The 18,688-nt window shown below is 42.4% G+C and overlaps 1 protein-coding gene across 1 annotated transcript in view; it reads right to left on the bottom strand.

Moving 5' to 3' along the window:
- Positions 1-1,640: 1,640 nt before the first annotated feature.
- Positions 1,641-18,688, bottom strand: part of VWA3B (von Willebrand factor A domain containing 3B) — a 77,893-nt gene continuing 60,845 nt past the window's right edge. The window contains exons 25-29 of the mRNA XM_076359101.1: positions 18,434-18,558; positions 17,141-17,278; positions 16,561-16,658; positions 6,597-6,838; positions 1,641-1,994 (exon numbers count right to left, since the gene is read on the bottom strand). Of these exons, the coding sequence (XP_076215216.1) occupies positions 1,756-1,994; positions 6,597-6,838; positions 16,561-16,658; positions 17,141-17,278; positions 18,434-18,558 (842 nt within the window). The 3' untranslated portion in view covers positions 1,641-1,755. The remainder of the gene's footprint in view (positions 1,995-6,596; positions 6,839-16,560; positions 16,659-17,140; positions 17,279-18,433; positions 18,559-18,688) is intronic.

The raw sequence follows: 18,688 nt of genomic DNA on the forward strand, positions 1-18,688 counted from the left end.
AAACGCCTGGGCTCCAGCCAACCCCAACTTAGAAAAACCTTTCTTGAGCAGAGGAAATGTCTTCTGTATTTCTGTCCCACACATTTTGCCACTGATGGAAATTATTTCCCCACATATCTATGCAAAAGCCTCCCTAACAACATGCAGAAATCAATGCTCAGCTGCAGAGATGTCCCTGGCTCACCATATCACTGGCTCTGTCAGGGCCCTAGAGTCCCTGGGTACAGTAGCACAGCACCCCTGTCACTGCCGTTTGAAATCTGCAGTAACGATGTTACACTCTAGGCATCCAGAAGAGCCAGGACGGCCAGAACACCGTCTTGTAAGGTGAAATTGTCTCTATTACTCTTTGTTTAATCATGCAGCAATCTTTAGTATTTGCTAATTCATTCAGAAAGATATGGGGAATGTAATAATAATGCAGTATTAATCTAAGAATAGTCTTCATCTGAGAAAGACATTTAAAAAGAGAAGAATTGAAGTGTAGAGGAGATAATAAAGGAAAAGACCTGAGATATTACTGCTACATCAAAGCAAAAGAATATCCTAGCAGCCAGACCCAGTTATAAATGTGTCATTTATCTGAAACACAAAAAAGGTCCATGATTAAATTTGCTACCATAAAAGCTGGAATTCATCAAATATAAATGTACCACTGGGTTACAATATATACATGTGTATACATTAATTGGCCACCTTCTGTTTCTTTTTGGTTAAATGTGTCTTTTCAACTCCACTTTACTTCAAATGCGAAGATGAATACATACATCTGCCTGGAAATTGCATAGGTATCTAAAGTCAAGCTTGCAAGAATCTTTAATGTCCATTCACCTCGATATGTCAAAAGTATTAAGAATCAGTCTTCACCTTCTTAACAGAAAGCCCTACACAAGCATACAATTGTGTCACTACATCCACAAGTCAAACTTTGGTTGAGGCGAGGATCTTCAGCGCTAAACACACTACATCCCCCCAACTGTGTGCCATTTCAAACGTCATGTCTTAGACAGTGAATATCACATTACATTTTTTAGATAGAGAAAATGAATCTTTATTTGGATTTTTTTTTTTTTACTGGGTTCAGTCACCTATCCATTATTTGGGAGTTAAGAGTAGACATGCTCCTAAATGTGTCTAGGTGCAATTCCTGCTTTCATTTATAATGCTGTAACCCTGAAGCAATTCCTCTGCCTTCAGAGTAGCACTGGCTTTATATCAAAAGTCACAGAGAAAAATTCAGCCCTTGGTCTAAGTCTGTGTTACCAAGAGGTTAGTCTTCAAGGGCAAAGCACTTCATCTCTGTTCTCGTGGGACAGTCTCCATCAGTGGGAAAACTTTAGGACAGATACATGTAAAAGTCAGCACCAGTGGAAAACTGGGTAAGCTCCCTGCCGCAGGTCTTCCCGGATGCCTTACAGACTGAGTCTGTGAAAAAGGAGTTTTGGAAAAAGGCATTTTGTAAGAAAGACCCACAGTTAATAAATCAAATAGGTCTACTGCAAACAAAGGATACTCAGACAAGTACAGTTTTCCATTCGCTCTTCTCATATTGATACTTTTCAGCAGCACAGCTGAACCTCTGACACTGTTTCTCTTTCATACCTCCAAAGTAAGTCTGCAAAATCATAGATAAATCAGCATTAACTAGTCGGTTTATTTTTGATTCAAGCAATAAAATTTCACAGTTACAGGTGCTAAAAATCTTCCCTATTCGCAGCCTCATCCATTCCTCACAAGGTCCTTCATCGTGCACCCTTAACGTGGCTTCCTTTGCTCTGTGCAGTGGTGCTGAGGCTGTCTTGCCAATCCTTGCTGCTCAATGTTGACTCTAATAATTCTGGTGATGTGGCTTTTACCAGGCTCTGGAGACTTTTCTACAGCAGGACTGTGCAAGCAACAGGGATGCTTTGGTGAGCTGGGAGTTGAAGCACTCAGCAACTGCAGAGTTTGACGCCTTGATGAGCACCAGGATGATGAAATGGAGAATGAAGATGCTAGGAGAGAACAGGTACTCTTTAGGGAGAGAAAATATTGACCCACCGTGAGCTTGGATATAACAGTTCAACACCCCCCCAACACAGGCCCTGAAATTTATCGTGGAACGAATGACTCCATGACTATGGTAACAGAGCAGTAGCCTTGTGTAAAGAGGCTTTTCACCGCTTTCCTTTTTGCTTTCACCCTCACAAGTTCAAACCAGTCTGCTTTTTAAGTATTCTTTAAGCTTGTAGCTGTTGTTATTCACATGCCAACTGTTGTTCTTACTCTTCCTCAGGAATCATCTTCTAGCCACTGCTGGGGACAGGGTCCGGGCTACATGGACCTTTGTCTGACCCAGTACGACCATGCTGATCTTCTCTGGTTTGCTGTTAACAATACTGTGGCCCTGAAAAGTCACTTTTTACAATCATATCAAATGAGACCACCAACTACTAGGCACCTTCCTGGCACAAAATGATGACAATCATAATGAATGAATGGCAAAAGACTGGAAGCAGGAGGAAAAATGAAAGAGAATAAAATAGGAAGAAACAAAGTAAACAAAATCACATGCTCTATTTTGCTTTGCGTATTTCTTTAGGGGGGATTTTGGGCTTTTAAATGATCGTATAATAAACACTCGTGTAGCAGAAAACAAAATGGTGGGAGGCATCTGAAGAATAGTTATGATACACGGGGTGGGGAAGCAACAGCACAGACTGAGTATGTAGAGAGTACGAGACATGAGTATGATTAGTTTTAAGTATGCTGATCATCCATAGCTACCACTGAAAACCCTGAAGCTGAGGGCTTAAAAATCAAAAGCGTGCCTTTGGAAATTGTCTTATACATGCACATCAGCACTTAGATACACAAAAGGAACATTCCGATTCTTCTTGGGCAACCTAAGAGACAGACAGGAGTCTGGAGTTCACCTGTGTGAGGTTCAGGAAATTTCTTGACTGTATCCTATAAGCTGACGGTACCTGCCTGCAGTACAAAAACATTGCTGGACTAAAATACTGAAGGGTATTTCAGCCATACTGCTGCCTCGAATAAAATGAAAGATGCACTGTTAAATGAGTGTCCCCCATCACACACAGTTCACAAACTGTTTCTTTTCTTTACCCAGCGCACGTGCTCTCTATGTACCTTCCCAAGATGTTGAAAGAAATCATTCTGGTCTTGCTCCCAGAATCTGGACAGAATTACCCTTCCTCTCCCCCCTCAGACACCTCAATACGTGCCTCCTACACCAATGGAACTGCACTTTCTTCCCTTGCACATCTTCACGTTTCACTCTTTACGGGGAAAGAGATGGAAAGTTTAACACACTTTCCTCTTTCGATGAGCGGACAACCCTGACAGAAGAGAGAGTCGTTTTGGCCAAGCTGTAACACGCTATCAAGAGAAAAACAAAAGCTAAATCTGGAGGCTGTTGGGGAGCCCTTAACAACACACAGCTGCAGTAAGTACCAGATGCAAGCATAGCTGAATTGACATCAACTGCTTATTAAACAAGCCATGACCAACAGATGGGAACACTGCTTTATTATGATAGCCTTCTCCAAATGCTGAATGAACTATCTGGAAAATGGGATTGGAAAACAAGTGGGTGCTAAAAATGTGAAATCGTACTGTGGGAAACCCAGCCAATCCACTAGACTGCCAGGTGCCACAGCTGTTACACACTTGAAGCCAGTTCAGAGGAACTAGATTTGCCATAGAAAAGGATAGAAAAGGATCATTTTCAAAGGTCTCCCACCTACTCCATATTGGCAGTTACAGTAATTATCAGTGTAATTGCTTCAAGTCACATCTCATTATAAATTAAAAAGGACAGTTGGGCTCTGTTAGCTATGATTTGCTAATGCATCAGGCAATGCAGTCTATTACTATGTATCATACCTGTACTTCACTCTGAATTGTTTTCTGATTTAGTTTTTTACTAGATCACCATTTTGGAAAATCAACAAGGAAATCATGTGAAATGAACATTGATTTTAGGCATTACAGAACAGAGAGAAGACTAGAAAGACAGGGAGAAGAATTTTTCTATAGAAACAAATGCATGTTTTTTAAAGTATCTATAAAACCAATGCTTGCAATAACCACCGAGTTAAGCATTTGTGATCTTGTTCAAGCAAGTAGTTTTATTTGAGTTACCTAGGCAAAGAATCATTGGCCCACTAACAGCGGCTATTTGCCAGGACTTCATTCACTCTCTCATAAACATACAGAACTAACTAACACAATAGGAGTAGGCATGCACATTAAAATAATAATGTGTTAAATATAATAGTTCTGGAATAAATAAGACAAAATTACACATCAACACAATAATGCAGCTAATATACACTAAATAACTAACATAATTTCTTAATCTTTATTCACTTCTGTTAACGTTATTTCCCTGAGTGGGAATAACAGGAATGGGTTGTTGATTCCTCCTAACAATCAGCAATATTTTAGCTAAGCACAAACCAAACCACAAACATTCCAAAGTACTCCATTAATTCATACAGGACCCACAGCTCTGTGGAAATATAAGGCTTCATGGAAATACAAGGCTTCATCAACCACCTATATAAGAGCCACATAGCTGAATCCACATTATCTTGGAGAGCACAAAAATCCATCTCTATATTGGGCAATGCTCATTCAAGTTCAGGAGAACTTCCTCATATAACAGAGAAATGTACACATGAAGTCAGCAGAACCGTAGGAAGAAGTGTTGATTAATACATGGACTAGTTACAAAACACGGCCCAAACAGATTATTTAAAAAATATATATGTATCTGGAGACTTCATAAGAAGTGACAAGACAAACCTTTGGAAAGGAAATGTAGGAATTGCTGATGGCATCGAATGCTTTTAACACATTACACACATACTAACATTCACGGAAAACTATTCTTTATAAATATGAAGAGAAAGCCTTTATATCAGGCAAATAGATCAGGACTATTGAGCTTTTTTGAAAGTTAAAAGATATCCAAATTATTCAGGTATTAGATATTACAAGGAAAAGAATATGCAGGAGGATTGTGCATCTTTCAGATAAACCAGTTCCCAGTTTAACAGACTGCTTTTAGAAATCTTGAAAAAAAAAGTATAACCTAGTTACTGTAAAAGATATTTAGCTACCAAAGTTATTAGCTTTAACTATTAATGGTATTTACAGATATTCAAAACATTTCTCTGAGATGCTGACTCTATTTTAAAAAAATCTGCCTTTGTTATAAACAATCAAGAAATAATGAAGTATTGAAAACAACTACTAGGAAAATCAGGTAAGGGATCACTCTGATGAACATTTGTGCATCCAGCATATGAAGGGCAACAATCGAGATTTCAGGGTTATGTAGGTGTCTGAAGATGAAAACAGGGTGTTTCAGCTCTCTGACTTTCCCCTTTCTGATAAAACACAGAAGGATATGTAAATGAAAATACATTTAAACAAAAAAAAGCCATATCCAATGTCCATGGTGTCATAAGAACAGGACAGGGTACCCTCTTCAGCATGTTCAACCTGCATACCACCTTGAAGCCTTGTTAGAGTCTTGATAGAGTACTATGAGATTATTTGGTAAGGCTAGGCAGGATTCAAGTGCATAGATAGCCACAGCTCTCATCTGATCTTTCCTTCAGCCTGCATGGAATCAGTAACAGGACTTGCTGATCACATTAGCATTATTTCACATTTACTCAGCATCTGCATCTCAAAATGTCACACAGCTACAGGACAAGAGCAGCACCTCTGCTCTCATACACTTCTGACCAGGCCACCCCTAAAATGCAGTGGCACCATAATACCTGTTACAAGCAATGTAAATGGAATTTGCAGACAGTCTTTAAAAGATGAGTGAGAACATGGAAGGAAAGTTCAAGCCAAATCAAGTTGATTGACAACATGATGATTGAGTGAATCTATAATCCACTACTTCTGGAAGTAAATAATTAATGAGGATGTTGAGAACATGTTTAAAATAGTACAAGGAGGTACAACTAGCACATATGGATAAAAATCCTCTTACCTTTCCACTGACAGTAGGATCTTTAAAATGAAGAGCTGACTGTGGCATGTAATGGCATACCTACACTAGCCCAGGTCTCTACTGCAGAGTGACACCGAGTATAGATACTGACGTCCGCTTTAACTGAGCTAGCTCAGACACTAAAAGCAATTTAACCTCTGAAGCATTGAGCTCCGTATGCAATAATTTAATGTCTGCAATATAGACATACCTTTAATCTAACAAGTAACAAACAGTAGAGGGACTGGAATATATACTCTGCTTACTAGCAGGTGCTGAGGTTGGTGTTATTGCATCTTCACTGCTACTACAAATGTTAAGGAAATTAAGGTAGCATATGCCAGAACATGCTTTATTCAGTTCTTCCCTTTGCTGTGGAAACACATGCTGAGAATGATCAGTGTGAAGAATGGTTTCCAAAGGAGGTGAAAGAACCTTGTCACATAGGACACGGGAAAGCAGGCTGGTCTAACACCCAGAAATGCAGAAACCTGGTTCCCTGTGTGGGGATTAACTGAAGGTCCATCAGATTTGTTTAATCCCTAATATTTATAATTTTCCAGATCTACTTCTTTACCTTCAAATTCTTCTTCATTGCTAGGCAGTGAATTTCTTCCTCTCTGTTTTACTTCCCTTCTGGAGACAAACAAAAGATCATCAGAGTCCAACATCCTCTCCCTGGGATGCCTTTCGTCTTCTGCCCTTGTCTTCTTTTTCTTTTTTCCCCTATCTTCTTTCATAATACTTTTCTTTCCTTCTTCTCCTTCTTCATCTTCCACAGATGAGTGAGGATAGGGCTTTGTGGTCTCTCTGTCCAGGCTAGAAAATCAGGCAAGGAAATTCACTAAGCTAAAAGCACACATATCGTATACTATTTTAAATCCTTTTTTACATGACATAGATTTCACCTTTTCCCACATCTCTCAGTACTGACAAGAGAAGGACTTATCACACTCTTGACCATTTGATAGGGCTATAAATGTCTTACAATTCAGTTTCCCTTTTATTTATAAAATAAGTAAATAGCAGCCTAAAACAGGGCTCTGGCCCCTAATTCTGTCTACCTCTTATGACTCCAAAAAGGATTTGGACAGTAATTGCCTTTTATGGTGTGGGCCCAGAGCACATAGTGTTTTACTTTGCATATGGAATTTGTTAGTTACATTTGCAGAGTGCTTGTTCTGCCATAATTATTTCTTTCCACTGTGATGGCAGGAAAACACCCCAAACAGATGCTAGCATCTGATATTAAAATGATGAGAGCTATATTAGTACCTCTGAAGATTAGTGAATTAAGCATGACCTGTAGTACACACCACATAAACATCAAAAGAAATCCCAAAGAACCCAGAGCTGAAGAGTTAGCCAAGCTACTGTAATACATCTATGTGCACTGTAGACTCCTGGTCAACAGGGGATCCTGGGCTACCCCTTTTACTTTTTTTACCTTACTTCTACAGGACTTAGCACACAAGGATTGTCTCTTTTTGAGCTTCTAATATCGTACTGCATTCAAACTCTTTGTTTCCTTTTTGATTAAATCATGCTTCTACTTTCTTTGTTTCTATTAACAATGTCAGCATGCTCTCATTAGATCTGTGTGCACCCATGAGCAATACGCTGCACTGTTGCCCTCTGTAAGTATGACATGGGAGGTAGGTATCTTTTTTAGAATATAATAAATAATAAGTTTCAGCAGGAAGCACACTTCCATGCCCTCTAAAAGGTAGGGGCTCTAATGGAAACTCCAACTCAATCTGGGCTAGAGCACTACCATAGCATTGCTAATATTAGTAACTGATTAATGTGTAACTAATGAAACACAGTTGTTTAATGGCTTTGAATGTACACCTCCTCATAACAGAAAACAATAATTCAACACGGCACGGCGGTTACACAAAGAAACAAATATAAAGTAAAATCATGGCCAGTAACAGCTTTTTATGATGCAGCCACTGAGTTAATGTAGTCAATGCCCAGAAGAGGACATTATGTATGTCTATATGATACTGAAGTGACATGTTAAGCAGCAAGAAAGGAATGGGATTTCACTTTACAAGTATGTGGCTTTACAGAGAACTCAAAACCTAGCTGAGAACACTAAAAGCAAAAGATGAACTTTCTGAATTAGTAAGTGCAATGCCAGGGACTGTCTACTCAAATCTTACAAAGCAATTTACTGTAGAGAGTTATAGATCCAAGAAGTAGGAAACTTAAAAGACTCTTAACTATAAAAGCTCTATAGTACCAGGCTTCTGTCATTAATTCTTGGAAAAGAGACTAAGAATTCAGCAGAACCAGATATGACACATAATGTGGAAAAAGATGGAGAGAAATATATTGCAGTAGATGATAAAGTTGGGAATGTGCAAAAGAAGGTGCTGTGATTCTGGCAGCAAACTGTGGAATATTGTGGATCAGTAGTGATCACCGAGGTTTTTATTGGCACACCAGTGCACTTCATCTGGGTACCTGGGAGTTAGGTCTATGTTGCCTATATGCTAAAAATTACTGTTTATGTAGTTTATCCAATGCCAACAGAGGACCCTGGGAATCCCAAAGGCTCAAATATGTCTAGTTCAGGGCTGTAAGTGGGTATATAAGTTAAGAGAATCTCAGTTTCAGATGCTCAGCTCTCTTCGTCATTTCTTATTAGCTGCTTTACACATTTCACAGCACTCTGCACTATAAATCTCGACATTCAATATACATCCATGGAGCCAAAGTACCTAAATTCCACTCTAAGAGCTGCCAAATGCTCAAGTGTTACTGCTCTGAGTCCCATGATGCCCCTTTGTGTATCTGGGCCTTGATGTCTTTAAAACACTAGCAATCAGATGTAAGTAATAGCATTTGAAATAATATTGTTTGGAGGCACTTCTCATGTTCCTTTAATGGGGGTAATTTGAGGACAATCTGAATAGTGCTATCCTCAAAAATAGAGACATTTTGCAGTAAAAACATTGTCATTTCAAATGTGGTGGTTTGGTTCTACAATCTACAACTGCTGCGAGAAAAAACAGAAACGATGTAGTGAAAACTTCAGACCTTAAAACAACTGTAAGACATTGGTGTGCTCAATCATTATGCTTGCAAAATTTATGCTCTCTTCCAGGCCATGCTACAAACTGGTTTAGTTTCGTTTAAAGGCAATAAAATTAATACCTTAACTGAGAGTCCATTATTTTGTGCTGTAGCAACAATACTGTTTAGAATATTTTATTTAGATTTCATTAATTTAATTTCAATCATCTGCTATGCAAACTGGCCAGTGCATTTACAACCAAATCAGTGTTTACCAGCTGGAAACACTATATAGAAATTCACAATTAATATGACTTGAATATGCAGTTTCACATACTATTTTACCCAGAGATCTGCCAGATTTGATATCACTTCATCTAAAATTTAGATCTAATGAGTACATTTATTTCTTGTTTGCAAAAATTCAGTGTATTCACTTCAGTCAGTTCTCCAAAGAATTCCTCTGTTTGCCAGTGAATAACCCAATTTTCTCATCATTTGTACATAACAATGGCAAGTCAGCTTGCCAATAAAGTCTGTTTGGGGAATGAATATTAAATTTGATATTAAAGCACCCAGTCATGAAGCAAAGCATGTAGAATGGAAGCCACTCTTATCACTTATGCATTTAGTCACATCTTTTCTTAATAAGGTACCTCATTTAGAATATAATCCAACTCAGTGGAAGGGAAAGACTTCCACTGATTTTGCTGGAACTCAGCTCATTTATATACCTGCCTCTTTTCAACTGGTTGTATGCATTAAGTAGGAAACCATGGTCTTCAGGTTTACTTTTCGGCGAAAAGAGGCTACCATCATGTAGGTGATCCAGCCTGGAAAAAGGCATTGATGTATTTCCAGATTTGGAATTCTGCTCAGTAAAGTGGGGGTATTCATTTGTTTATGATGTGCTGTGGCTGCAAGCTGGCAGAAGAGCAAGTTTCAAACTGCGCTAGAATCACTACTAGAAGATGTGTGGGAAACAGGTGAATCAGTGTTGCTTTTTTGTTCCATCATTCTCAGGGAATCCATAGATTAGCTCACGACTGCTACCCTCACCCATCATTTTTAGATGTAATCTTTAACACTGATCATCATATTAGAACATTTCAATAAAAATGAAGAACTTCTAAAATTGCCTTTAAAGATGGGATTTGTCCTGTTCATGCAACCTCTTGGGAAGAAATCTCCCATGACGGAGATGATGATACAATTCTTTGGCAGCAGTGCCCATACTACGTTGACATACACGGAAGAGGAAATCCTTCAGTCTAGAATCCCTATGGGATGTCAAGGCAGATGGAAGATTCAAAACAAAAGTATATGTTTTCTCACACAAAATGTGAAACTGCGCAGCTCCTTCTGGGAAGAGGCTATGGATGATAAAGGTTTACATGGGTTCAAAAAAGTAACTGCAAAAATTCATGCAAGAAAAATCCATCAAGGCTGTTAATACAGAGACTCCAATTCTGCTTCAGAAAATCCTTAAAGCACAAATTGCTGTAGGTTGGGAATGTATTCTGAAGAAATATACCCAGATGATTGTTCTGATCTTATTCTACTTCCTAAGATCTGTTGTTGCTTGCTGTCAGAGATTGTTGGTGCTCTGAAGGTTATCATCACAATCAATTTCAATTGAAAAATCACTATTTCAAGTGGATTAAACTAGAATTTAATACAAGATGAAAAAGTGATCCACAATCACTTGGAACCACTGCACGTTCAGCACACACTTCACATGAGAAAAATGTTACCCCTGCTGTATGTAAGTTCTGCAGAACTTAAGTAGGGGCTCATATTCATCCTACACGCTCTCTCCCCATCATTCCCCAGATTTAAGCCCAGTGGAAGATTCAGTGTCTTAGAAAAAACTTGTAATTTAATGCATAGCTTTATATCACAATAAATATCTTAAAGAAGAATAAGGTCTACAATAAATAGAAACTCCATCTCACCTTTCAGCAATCCTCTAACAGCTTCCTGGGGCTAAGCTTCAAACCACCACATAGAATCATAGAATAGTTTGGGTTGGAAGGGACCTCTAAAGGTCATCTAGTCCAACCCCCCTGCCGTGGGCAGGGACATCTTCAACTAGATCAGGGTGCTCAGAGCCCCATCCAACCTGACCTGGAATGTTTCCAGGCATGGGGCATCCACCACCTCTCCGGGCAACCTGTGCCAGTGTCGCACCACCCTCAGCGTAAAAAATTTCTTCCTTATATCTAGTCTAAATCTACCCCCCTTTAGTTTAAAGCCATTCCCCCTTGTCCTGTCGCAACAGGCCCTGCTAAAGAGTTTGCCACCATCTTTTTTATAAGCCTCCTTTAAGTACTGATAGGCCGCAATAAGGTCTCCCCAAAGCCTTCTCTTCTCTAGGCTGAACAACCCCAACTCTCTCAGCCTTTCTTCACAGGAGAGGTGTTCCATCCCCCTGAGCATTTTTGTGACCCTCTTCTGGACCCGCTCCAACAGGTCCGTGTCTTTCTTATGCTGAGGGCTCCAGAGCTGGACGCAGTACTCCAGGTGGGGTCTCACCAGAGCAGAGTAGAGGGGCAGAATCACCTCCCTCGACCTGCTGGCCACGCTGCTTTTGATGCAGCTCAGGGTACGATTGGCCTTCTGGGCTGCAGGCACGCGTTGCTGGCTCCTGTCGAGCTTTTCATCCACCAGTACCCCCAAGTCCTTCTCGGCAGGGCTGCCCTCAATCCCTTCATCCCCCAGCCTGTATTGATACCAGGGGTTGCCCCGACCCAGGTGCAGGACCTTGCACTTGGCCTTGTTGAACCTCATGAGGTTCACATCCCACCAATGTTTCCAAAATGAAAATAGGGCAATAAATCGCCAGATTTATTTAATCACCTAAGTGACGGGGGGGAATGGAAACAGGTCCCTGCTCGGGGTGCCAGGTGAACCCCCTGCCCAGCCTCCCTCACCTTCCCAGTTGCCTTTACACAACAGATATGGGGCCCTGGAACTTGAGGGCCAGGCAAACGAGGATGTAGATGAAGGTCCATCCAGGAGGTTGCCTAGGGTGAGGCAGTCAGCCCCACGCATTATGACTGCCTCTGCTAAGAAAAAAAGGAGGGTAATTGTCATAGGCGATTCCCTTCTGAGGGGAACAGAGGGCCCCATATGCTGACCGGACCCATCCCACAGGGAATCATAGAATAGAATCATAGAATCATTGAGGTTGAAAAAGACCTCTAAGATCATCGAGTCCAACCGTCAACCCAACACCACCATGCCCACTAAACCATGTCCCTAAGCGCCTCATCTACACGTCTTTTAAATACCTCCAGGGATGGGGACTCCACCACTTCCCTGGGCAGCCTGTTCCAATGTTTCACCACTCTTTCAGTAAAGAAATTTTTCCTTACATCCAATCTAAACCTCCCCTGCCGCAACTTGAAGCCATTTCCTCTCGTCCTATCGCTTGTTACTTCGGAGAAAAGACCAACACCCACCTCGCTACAACCTCCTTTCAGGTAGTTGTAGAGAGCGATGAGGTCTCCCCTCAGCCTCCTTTTCTCCAGGCTAAACAACCCCAGTTCCCTCAGCCGCTCCTCAGAAGACTTGTTCTCCAGACCCCTCACCAGCCTCGTTGCCCTTCTCTGGACACGCTCCAGCACCTCAACGTCCTTCTTGTAGTGAGGGGCCCAAAACTGAACACAGTATTCGAGGTGCGGCCTCACCAGTGCCGAGTACAGGGGCACGATCACTTCCCTACTCCTACTGGCCACGCTATTTCTGATACAGGCCAGGATGCCATTGGCTGCCTTGGCCGCCTGGGCACACTGCCGGCTCATGTTCAGCCGGCTGTCGACCAACACCCCCAGGTCCTTCTCTGCTGGGCAGCTTTCCAGCCACTCTTCCCCAAGCCTGTAGCGCTGCATGGGGTTGTTGTGGCCGAAGTGCAGGACCCGGCACTTGTCCTTGTTGAACCTCATACAGTTGGCCTGGGCCCATCCATCCAGCCTGTCCAGGTCCCTCTGCAGAGCCTTCCTACCCTCGAGCAGATCAACACTCCCACCCAGCTTGGTGTCGTCTGCAAACTTACTGAGGGTGCACTCAATCCCCTCATCCAGATCATCAATAAAGATATTAAACAAGACCGGCCCCAGTACTGAGCCCTGGGGAACACCGCTTGTGACCGGCCGCCAACTGGAGGTAACTCCATTCACCACAACTCTCTGGGCCCGGCCATCCAGCCAGTTTTTGACCCAGCGCAGAGTCCACCTGTCTAAGCCGTGAGCCGCCAGCTTCTCTAGGAGAATGCTGTGGGAGACAGTGTCAAAGGCCTTGCTGAAGTCCAGGTAGACCACATCCACAGCCTTTCCCTCATCCACTAGGCGGGTCACCTGGTCATAGAAGGAGATCAGGTTGGTCAAGCAAAGTCAAGCGAAGTCTGCTGCCTCCCTGGGGCCCGGGTCAGAGACATTACTAGGAAACTCCCTGGTCTGGTACGGTCTTCCGACTACTACCCGCTGCTGGTTATACAGGCTGGCAGTGATGAGGTTCCAGAGAGAAGTCCTGCAGTGATCAAAAGGGACTTCAGGGCACTGGGGCGACTGGTTGAAGGATCGGGAGCACAGGTAGTGTTTTCCTCAATCCCTATGGTGGCAGGGAAGGATACTGAAATGAACAGGAAAACACACCTGATCAACATGTGGCTCTGGGGCTGGTGCCTTCGGAGGAATTTTGGCTTTTTTGATCACGGGGAGGTTTACACGGCACCGGGCTTGCTGGCAACAGATGGAGTCCAGCTGTCTCACAGGGGGAAAAGGATCATTGCTCATGAATTGGCAGGGCTCACTGAGAGGGCTTTAAACTAGGTTCAAAGGGGGAAGGGGATAAAACCAGGCTCACTAGAGATGAGCCTAGGGGTGGCATGCTGATGCTGGGGGCGAAATCGATAGCCCAGCTTAAGTGCATCTACACCAATGCACGCAGCATGGACGGCAAACAGGAGGAGCTGGAAGCCATTGTGCAGCAGGAGAGATATGACTTAGTCGCCATCACAGAAACATGGTGGGGTGACTCTCATGATTGGAGTGCTGCAATGGATGGCTATAGACTCTTCAGAAGGGACAGGTGAGGAAGGAGAGGCAGTGGGGTGGCCCTGTACGTTAGGGAGTGTTTCGATTGTCTAGAGCTCAATGATTGTGATGACGATACGGTTAGGCGTTTATGGGTAAGGATGAGGGGGAAGGCCAACGAGGCAGATATCCTGCTGGGAGTCTGTTATAGACCACCCAACCAGGATGAAGGGGCAGATGAAGCATTCTACAGGCAGCTGGCAGATGTCTCACAATTGCTAGCCCTTGTTCTCCTGGGGGACTTCAACTTCCCGGATGTCTGCTGGAAATACAACATGGCAGAGAGGAAGCAGTCTAGGAGGTTCCTGGAGTGTGTGGAAGACAACTTCCTGACACAGCTGGTAAGGGAGCCTACCAGGGGAGGTGCCTCACTCGACCTGCTGTTTACAAACAGAGAAGGACTGGTGGGAGGTGTGGTGGTCGGAGGCCATCTTGGGCTTAGTGACCATGAAATGATAGAATTCTCAATTCTCAGTGAAGTAAGGAGGGCGGCCAGCAAAACCGCAACCATGGACTTCCGGAGGGCGGACTTTGGCCTGTTCAGGACCCTGGTTGAGAGAGTCCCTTGAGAGACAGTCCTGAAGGGCAAAGGGGTCCAGGAAGGCTGGACGATCTTCAAGAAGGAAGTCTTAAAGGCGCAGGAGCAGGCTGTCCCTGTACACCATAAGAAGAATGGGCGGGGAAGACGACCGGCCTGGCAGAACGGGGAGCTCTTGCTGGGACTCAGGAAAAAAAGGAGAGTTTACCGCTTGTGGAAGAAGGGGCAGGCGACTCAAGAAGAGTACAGGGATCTCGTTAGGTCGTGCAGAGAGGAAATGAGAAAGGCAAAAGCCCAGCTTGAATGCAATCTGGCTGCTGTCATTAAAGACAACAAAAAAAGTTTTTACAAATATATTAATGACAAAAAGAGAGCCAAGGAGAATCTCCATCCTTTATTGGATGCGGGGGGGAACATTGTCACCGAGGATGAGGAAAAGGCTGAGGTACTTAAGGCCTTCTTTGCCTCAGTCTTTAACAGGCAGACCAGTTATCCTCAGGGTACTCGGCCCCCTGAGCTGGAAGACAGGGACGGCGAGCAGGATGAACCCCCCATAATCCAAGAGGAAGCAGTTAATGACCTGCTACGCCACCTGGATGCTCACAAGTCTATGGGGCCAGATGGGATCCACCCGAGAGTGCTGAGGGAGCTGGCGGAGGAGCTCGCCAAGCCGCTCTCCATCATCTATCAGCAGTCCTGGTTAACGGGGGGAGGTCCCGGACGACTGGAGGCTTGCCAATGTGACGCCCATCTACAAGAAGGGCCGGAAGGAGGATCCAGGGAACTACAGGCCTGTCAGCCTGACCTCGGTGCCGGGGAAGATTATGGAGCGGTTCATCTTGAGGACGCTCACAAGGCATGAGCAGGACAACCAGGGGATGAGGCCCAGCCAGCACGGATTCATGAGAGGCAGGTCCTGCTTGACCAACCTGATCTCCTTCTATGACCAGGTGACCCACCTAGTGGATGAGGGAAAGGCTGTGGATGTGGTCTACCTGGACTTCAGTAAGGCGTTTGACACCATCTCCCACAGCATTCTCCTAGAGAAGCTGGCGGCTCATGGCTCAGACAGGTGTACTCTGTGCTGGGTAAAAAACTGGCTGGGCGGCTGGGCCCAGAGAGTTGTGGTGAATGGAGTTCAATCCAGTTGGCGTCCGGTCATGAGCGGTGTTCCCCAGGGCTCAGTTTTGGGGCCGGTCTTGTTTAATCTCTTTATCAATGATCTGGACGAGGGGATCGAGTGCACCCTCAGTAAGTTTCTGGGCGACACCAAGTTGGGCGGGAGTGTTGATCTGCTCGAGGGTGGGAAGGCTCTGCAGAGGGACCTGGACAGGCCTCATCACTCTCTACAACTCCCTGAAAGGAGGTTGTAGTGAGGTGGGTGTCGGTCTCTTCTCCCAAGTAACTAGCGATAGGACAAGAGGAAATGGCCTCCAGTTGAGCCAGGGGAGGTTTAGATTGGACGTGAGGAAAAATGTCTTTACTGAAAGAGTGGTGAAACATTGGAACAGGCTGCCCAGGGAAGTGGTTGAGTTCCCATCCCTGGAGGTATTTAAGAGACGTGTAGATGAGGCGCTTAGGGACATGGTTTAGTGGGCATGGTGGTGTTGGGTTGATGGTTGGATTCAATGATCTTAGAGGTCTTTTCCAACCTTAATGATTCTATGATTCTATAATAAAATGGTAGGACAGACAGTTAATGCTCTTCTGATTGACACGCTTGTGGGTCAAATCACTTGGTTGCATGTGTAGAGCAAGCCAGTTCATAACAACTGTAGTTAGAGTACTACATGTGGAAATCTGACAGCATAGTTGAACCCAAAGTGCAACATTTAGGATTCACGTAAAATAACTTTTATATTTTTAGGTTCAAGCATACTCACGTCATATGATCCACCATCTGCACCATTCTTATGTACCGGCAGGAAAAGGCATACTTCGTCTGGCTGATTTTAATAAGCCCACTTCTTACACAGTGTTCCTGCAATAATACAATCAACATTCATCTAATTTAAATCTAAATCTCAGAAACAATGAAGATATATATATGTATAAAAAGCCAACTGTTTTAATGTAACTGCAATCAGCCTCTAAATAATGAAGATAAAAGTTTCAAGTACAAAGTGCATTTTCTTAATAGGCACTATGAAAAATACAGTAAGATTATCATAATGGCTAACAAACAAACAAACAAACAAACATAATGAAATGAACTGAAGACCGAATGGATTAAAGAGGAAAGAACAGAGTATAATTTAAGAAAAAATTACCCTGCAGAATTTCTTGGTTCATGTCTATTACATGAGCTCTTCATTGAGCCCTGAAATCTTATTTACTTTGGTTAGCTGGAGACAGGGATTGGGACAGTGAGCTCATTAGCCTGGAAAATTATATCTGCCTCATCAGAAACAGAACAATGGTAATAGCATTGCCAAATTGGTATCATCTTCAAGGTTTACTTACTTTCCTGTTGTTGAACAGCAGAACTGTGTAGAGTTTATCACCCGCTTCCACCCTCTTTGGTGTTGCTATGACAATGGCAGGTGCATAATATTCATTTCCTGTCTGTGTCCCAGTTCTGGCAAACACATAGTCTCCAACCTGCACACCAGGAAAGCATCAGTTTGCAAGAACAGTGTAACTTGTAAGTTTTACAAGACATAAAAGGTAAATATTAAGGTATTTTTACATGAATCATCATTCTAACATGTTCCCATGCTTTAATACGGATCTTTAAAAGAAAAGAAGAAGAACTTGGTCCTTGCATGTACTGATAACTCACAATTTCCACTGAATCAGGGAGAGAACACAAAGCAAAAATAAAGGACAGAGCCCTACAAAATGTACCAGGGCTCAACTAGCAATTCAAACAGAATGAGGAAACTCTTACAACCCTTCAGCCCCTTGAACTTCACACAGATTTGTATCTTTTTAGTAAGCTTTTAAACCAACCTTGGGAATTTTAGAGAATTCCATATGTAACTGACTTATACAAAATCAATTTAAAAATGAACACAGAACTCAGGATTTTCTATCAAATTCTGCAGATTTTCTCTAGAACTGGATGGTCCCCTTACAGAATATCAGGAACTACCTGATCAGGATTTGCTTTCATTTCAAAGGGAAAAAAAGGCACGTGTCTAGGTTTAAGTGTAACAAAACAGTTATAAAATGCTTTTTGTATTCAAAACAGCTGTATTCATTCTGTATCCTTTCTGTATCCATCATTACTCTCGTACGTAAAACAAGAATCACTTGAAAAATACAACTGTGATTACAGATAGTCAGCTGATAAATTTTGAACAAAACCAGAAATGGAATAAGAATTTTTTTTTTTCATTACTGTTATTTGCTGGATTTAAAATATGCTGTGAAAGACAAATGGTTATAACCTGCTGTACACTGCATTGTGTATACAAGGCTGTCCTTGATTCATAATCTATGTGCTAGGAAACAATCATTCTGCTGGTAGATAGCCCACCTTTCTTCTATACGTGGCCAAATATTCACATTTTACAAAGAAAATAATATAGAATTCTAATAAACAAAGGAATAGGATTACAATGAAAACAAGCTCCAAACATGAAAAATAGCATGTTGAAAATAGCATGATATTACTATCACTAAAAACTCTTCTTCAAAATAAATAGATGTATTTAAAAGATTAAAAAATCATCTATCCTTTATTCTATGTGTGACCATATGAACAAAATTAAAAATACGTATTTGCTGTCATAAAAAAATACGACTTTTCACCTGCAGATACGGGCATGGCATAGCACCTCCCACAGGTATAGCGAACTTCACAGGTACAATCCAGGTCTCCCCACTGTTGAAGTCAACAAGTGCACAGGTAGAACTGATATTCTTTATCACAGTTCCTAAAAAACCAACATAATAAAATATTAAAATGATTTTTCTTTTACCCCTTGTGGAAATTTTCTTTAAAAATCCTATAGGCTGTCACACATCACTGAGATCAAATGTATCTATACTATACATTCTTCCTTT

This window comes from Aptenodytes patagonicus, chromosome 1 (assembly GCF_965638725.1).
Source record: "Aptenodytes patagonicus chromosome 1, bAptPat1.pri.cur, whole genome shotgun sequence".
Lineage (NCBI taxonomy): Eukaryota > Metazoa > Chordata > Aves > Sphenisciformes > Spheniscidae > Aptenodytes > Aptenodytes patagonicus.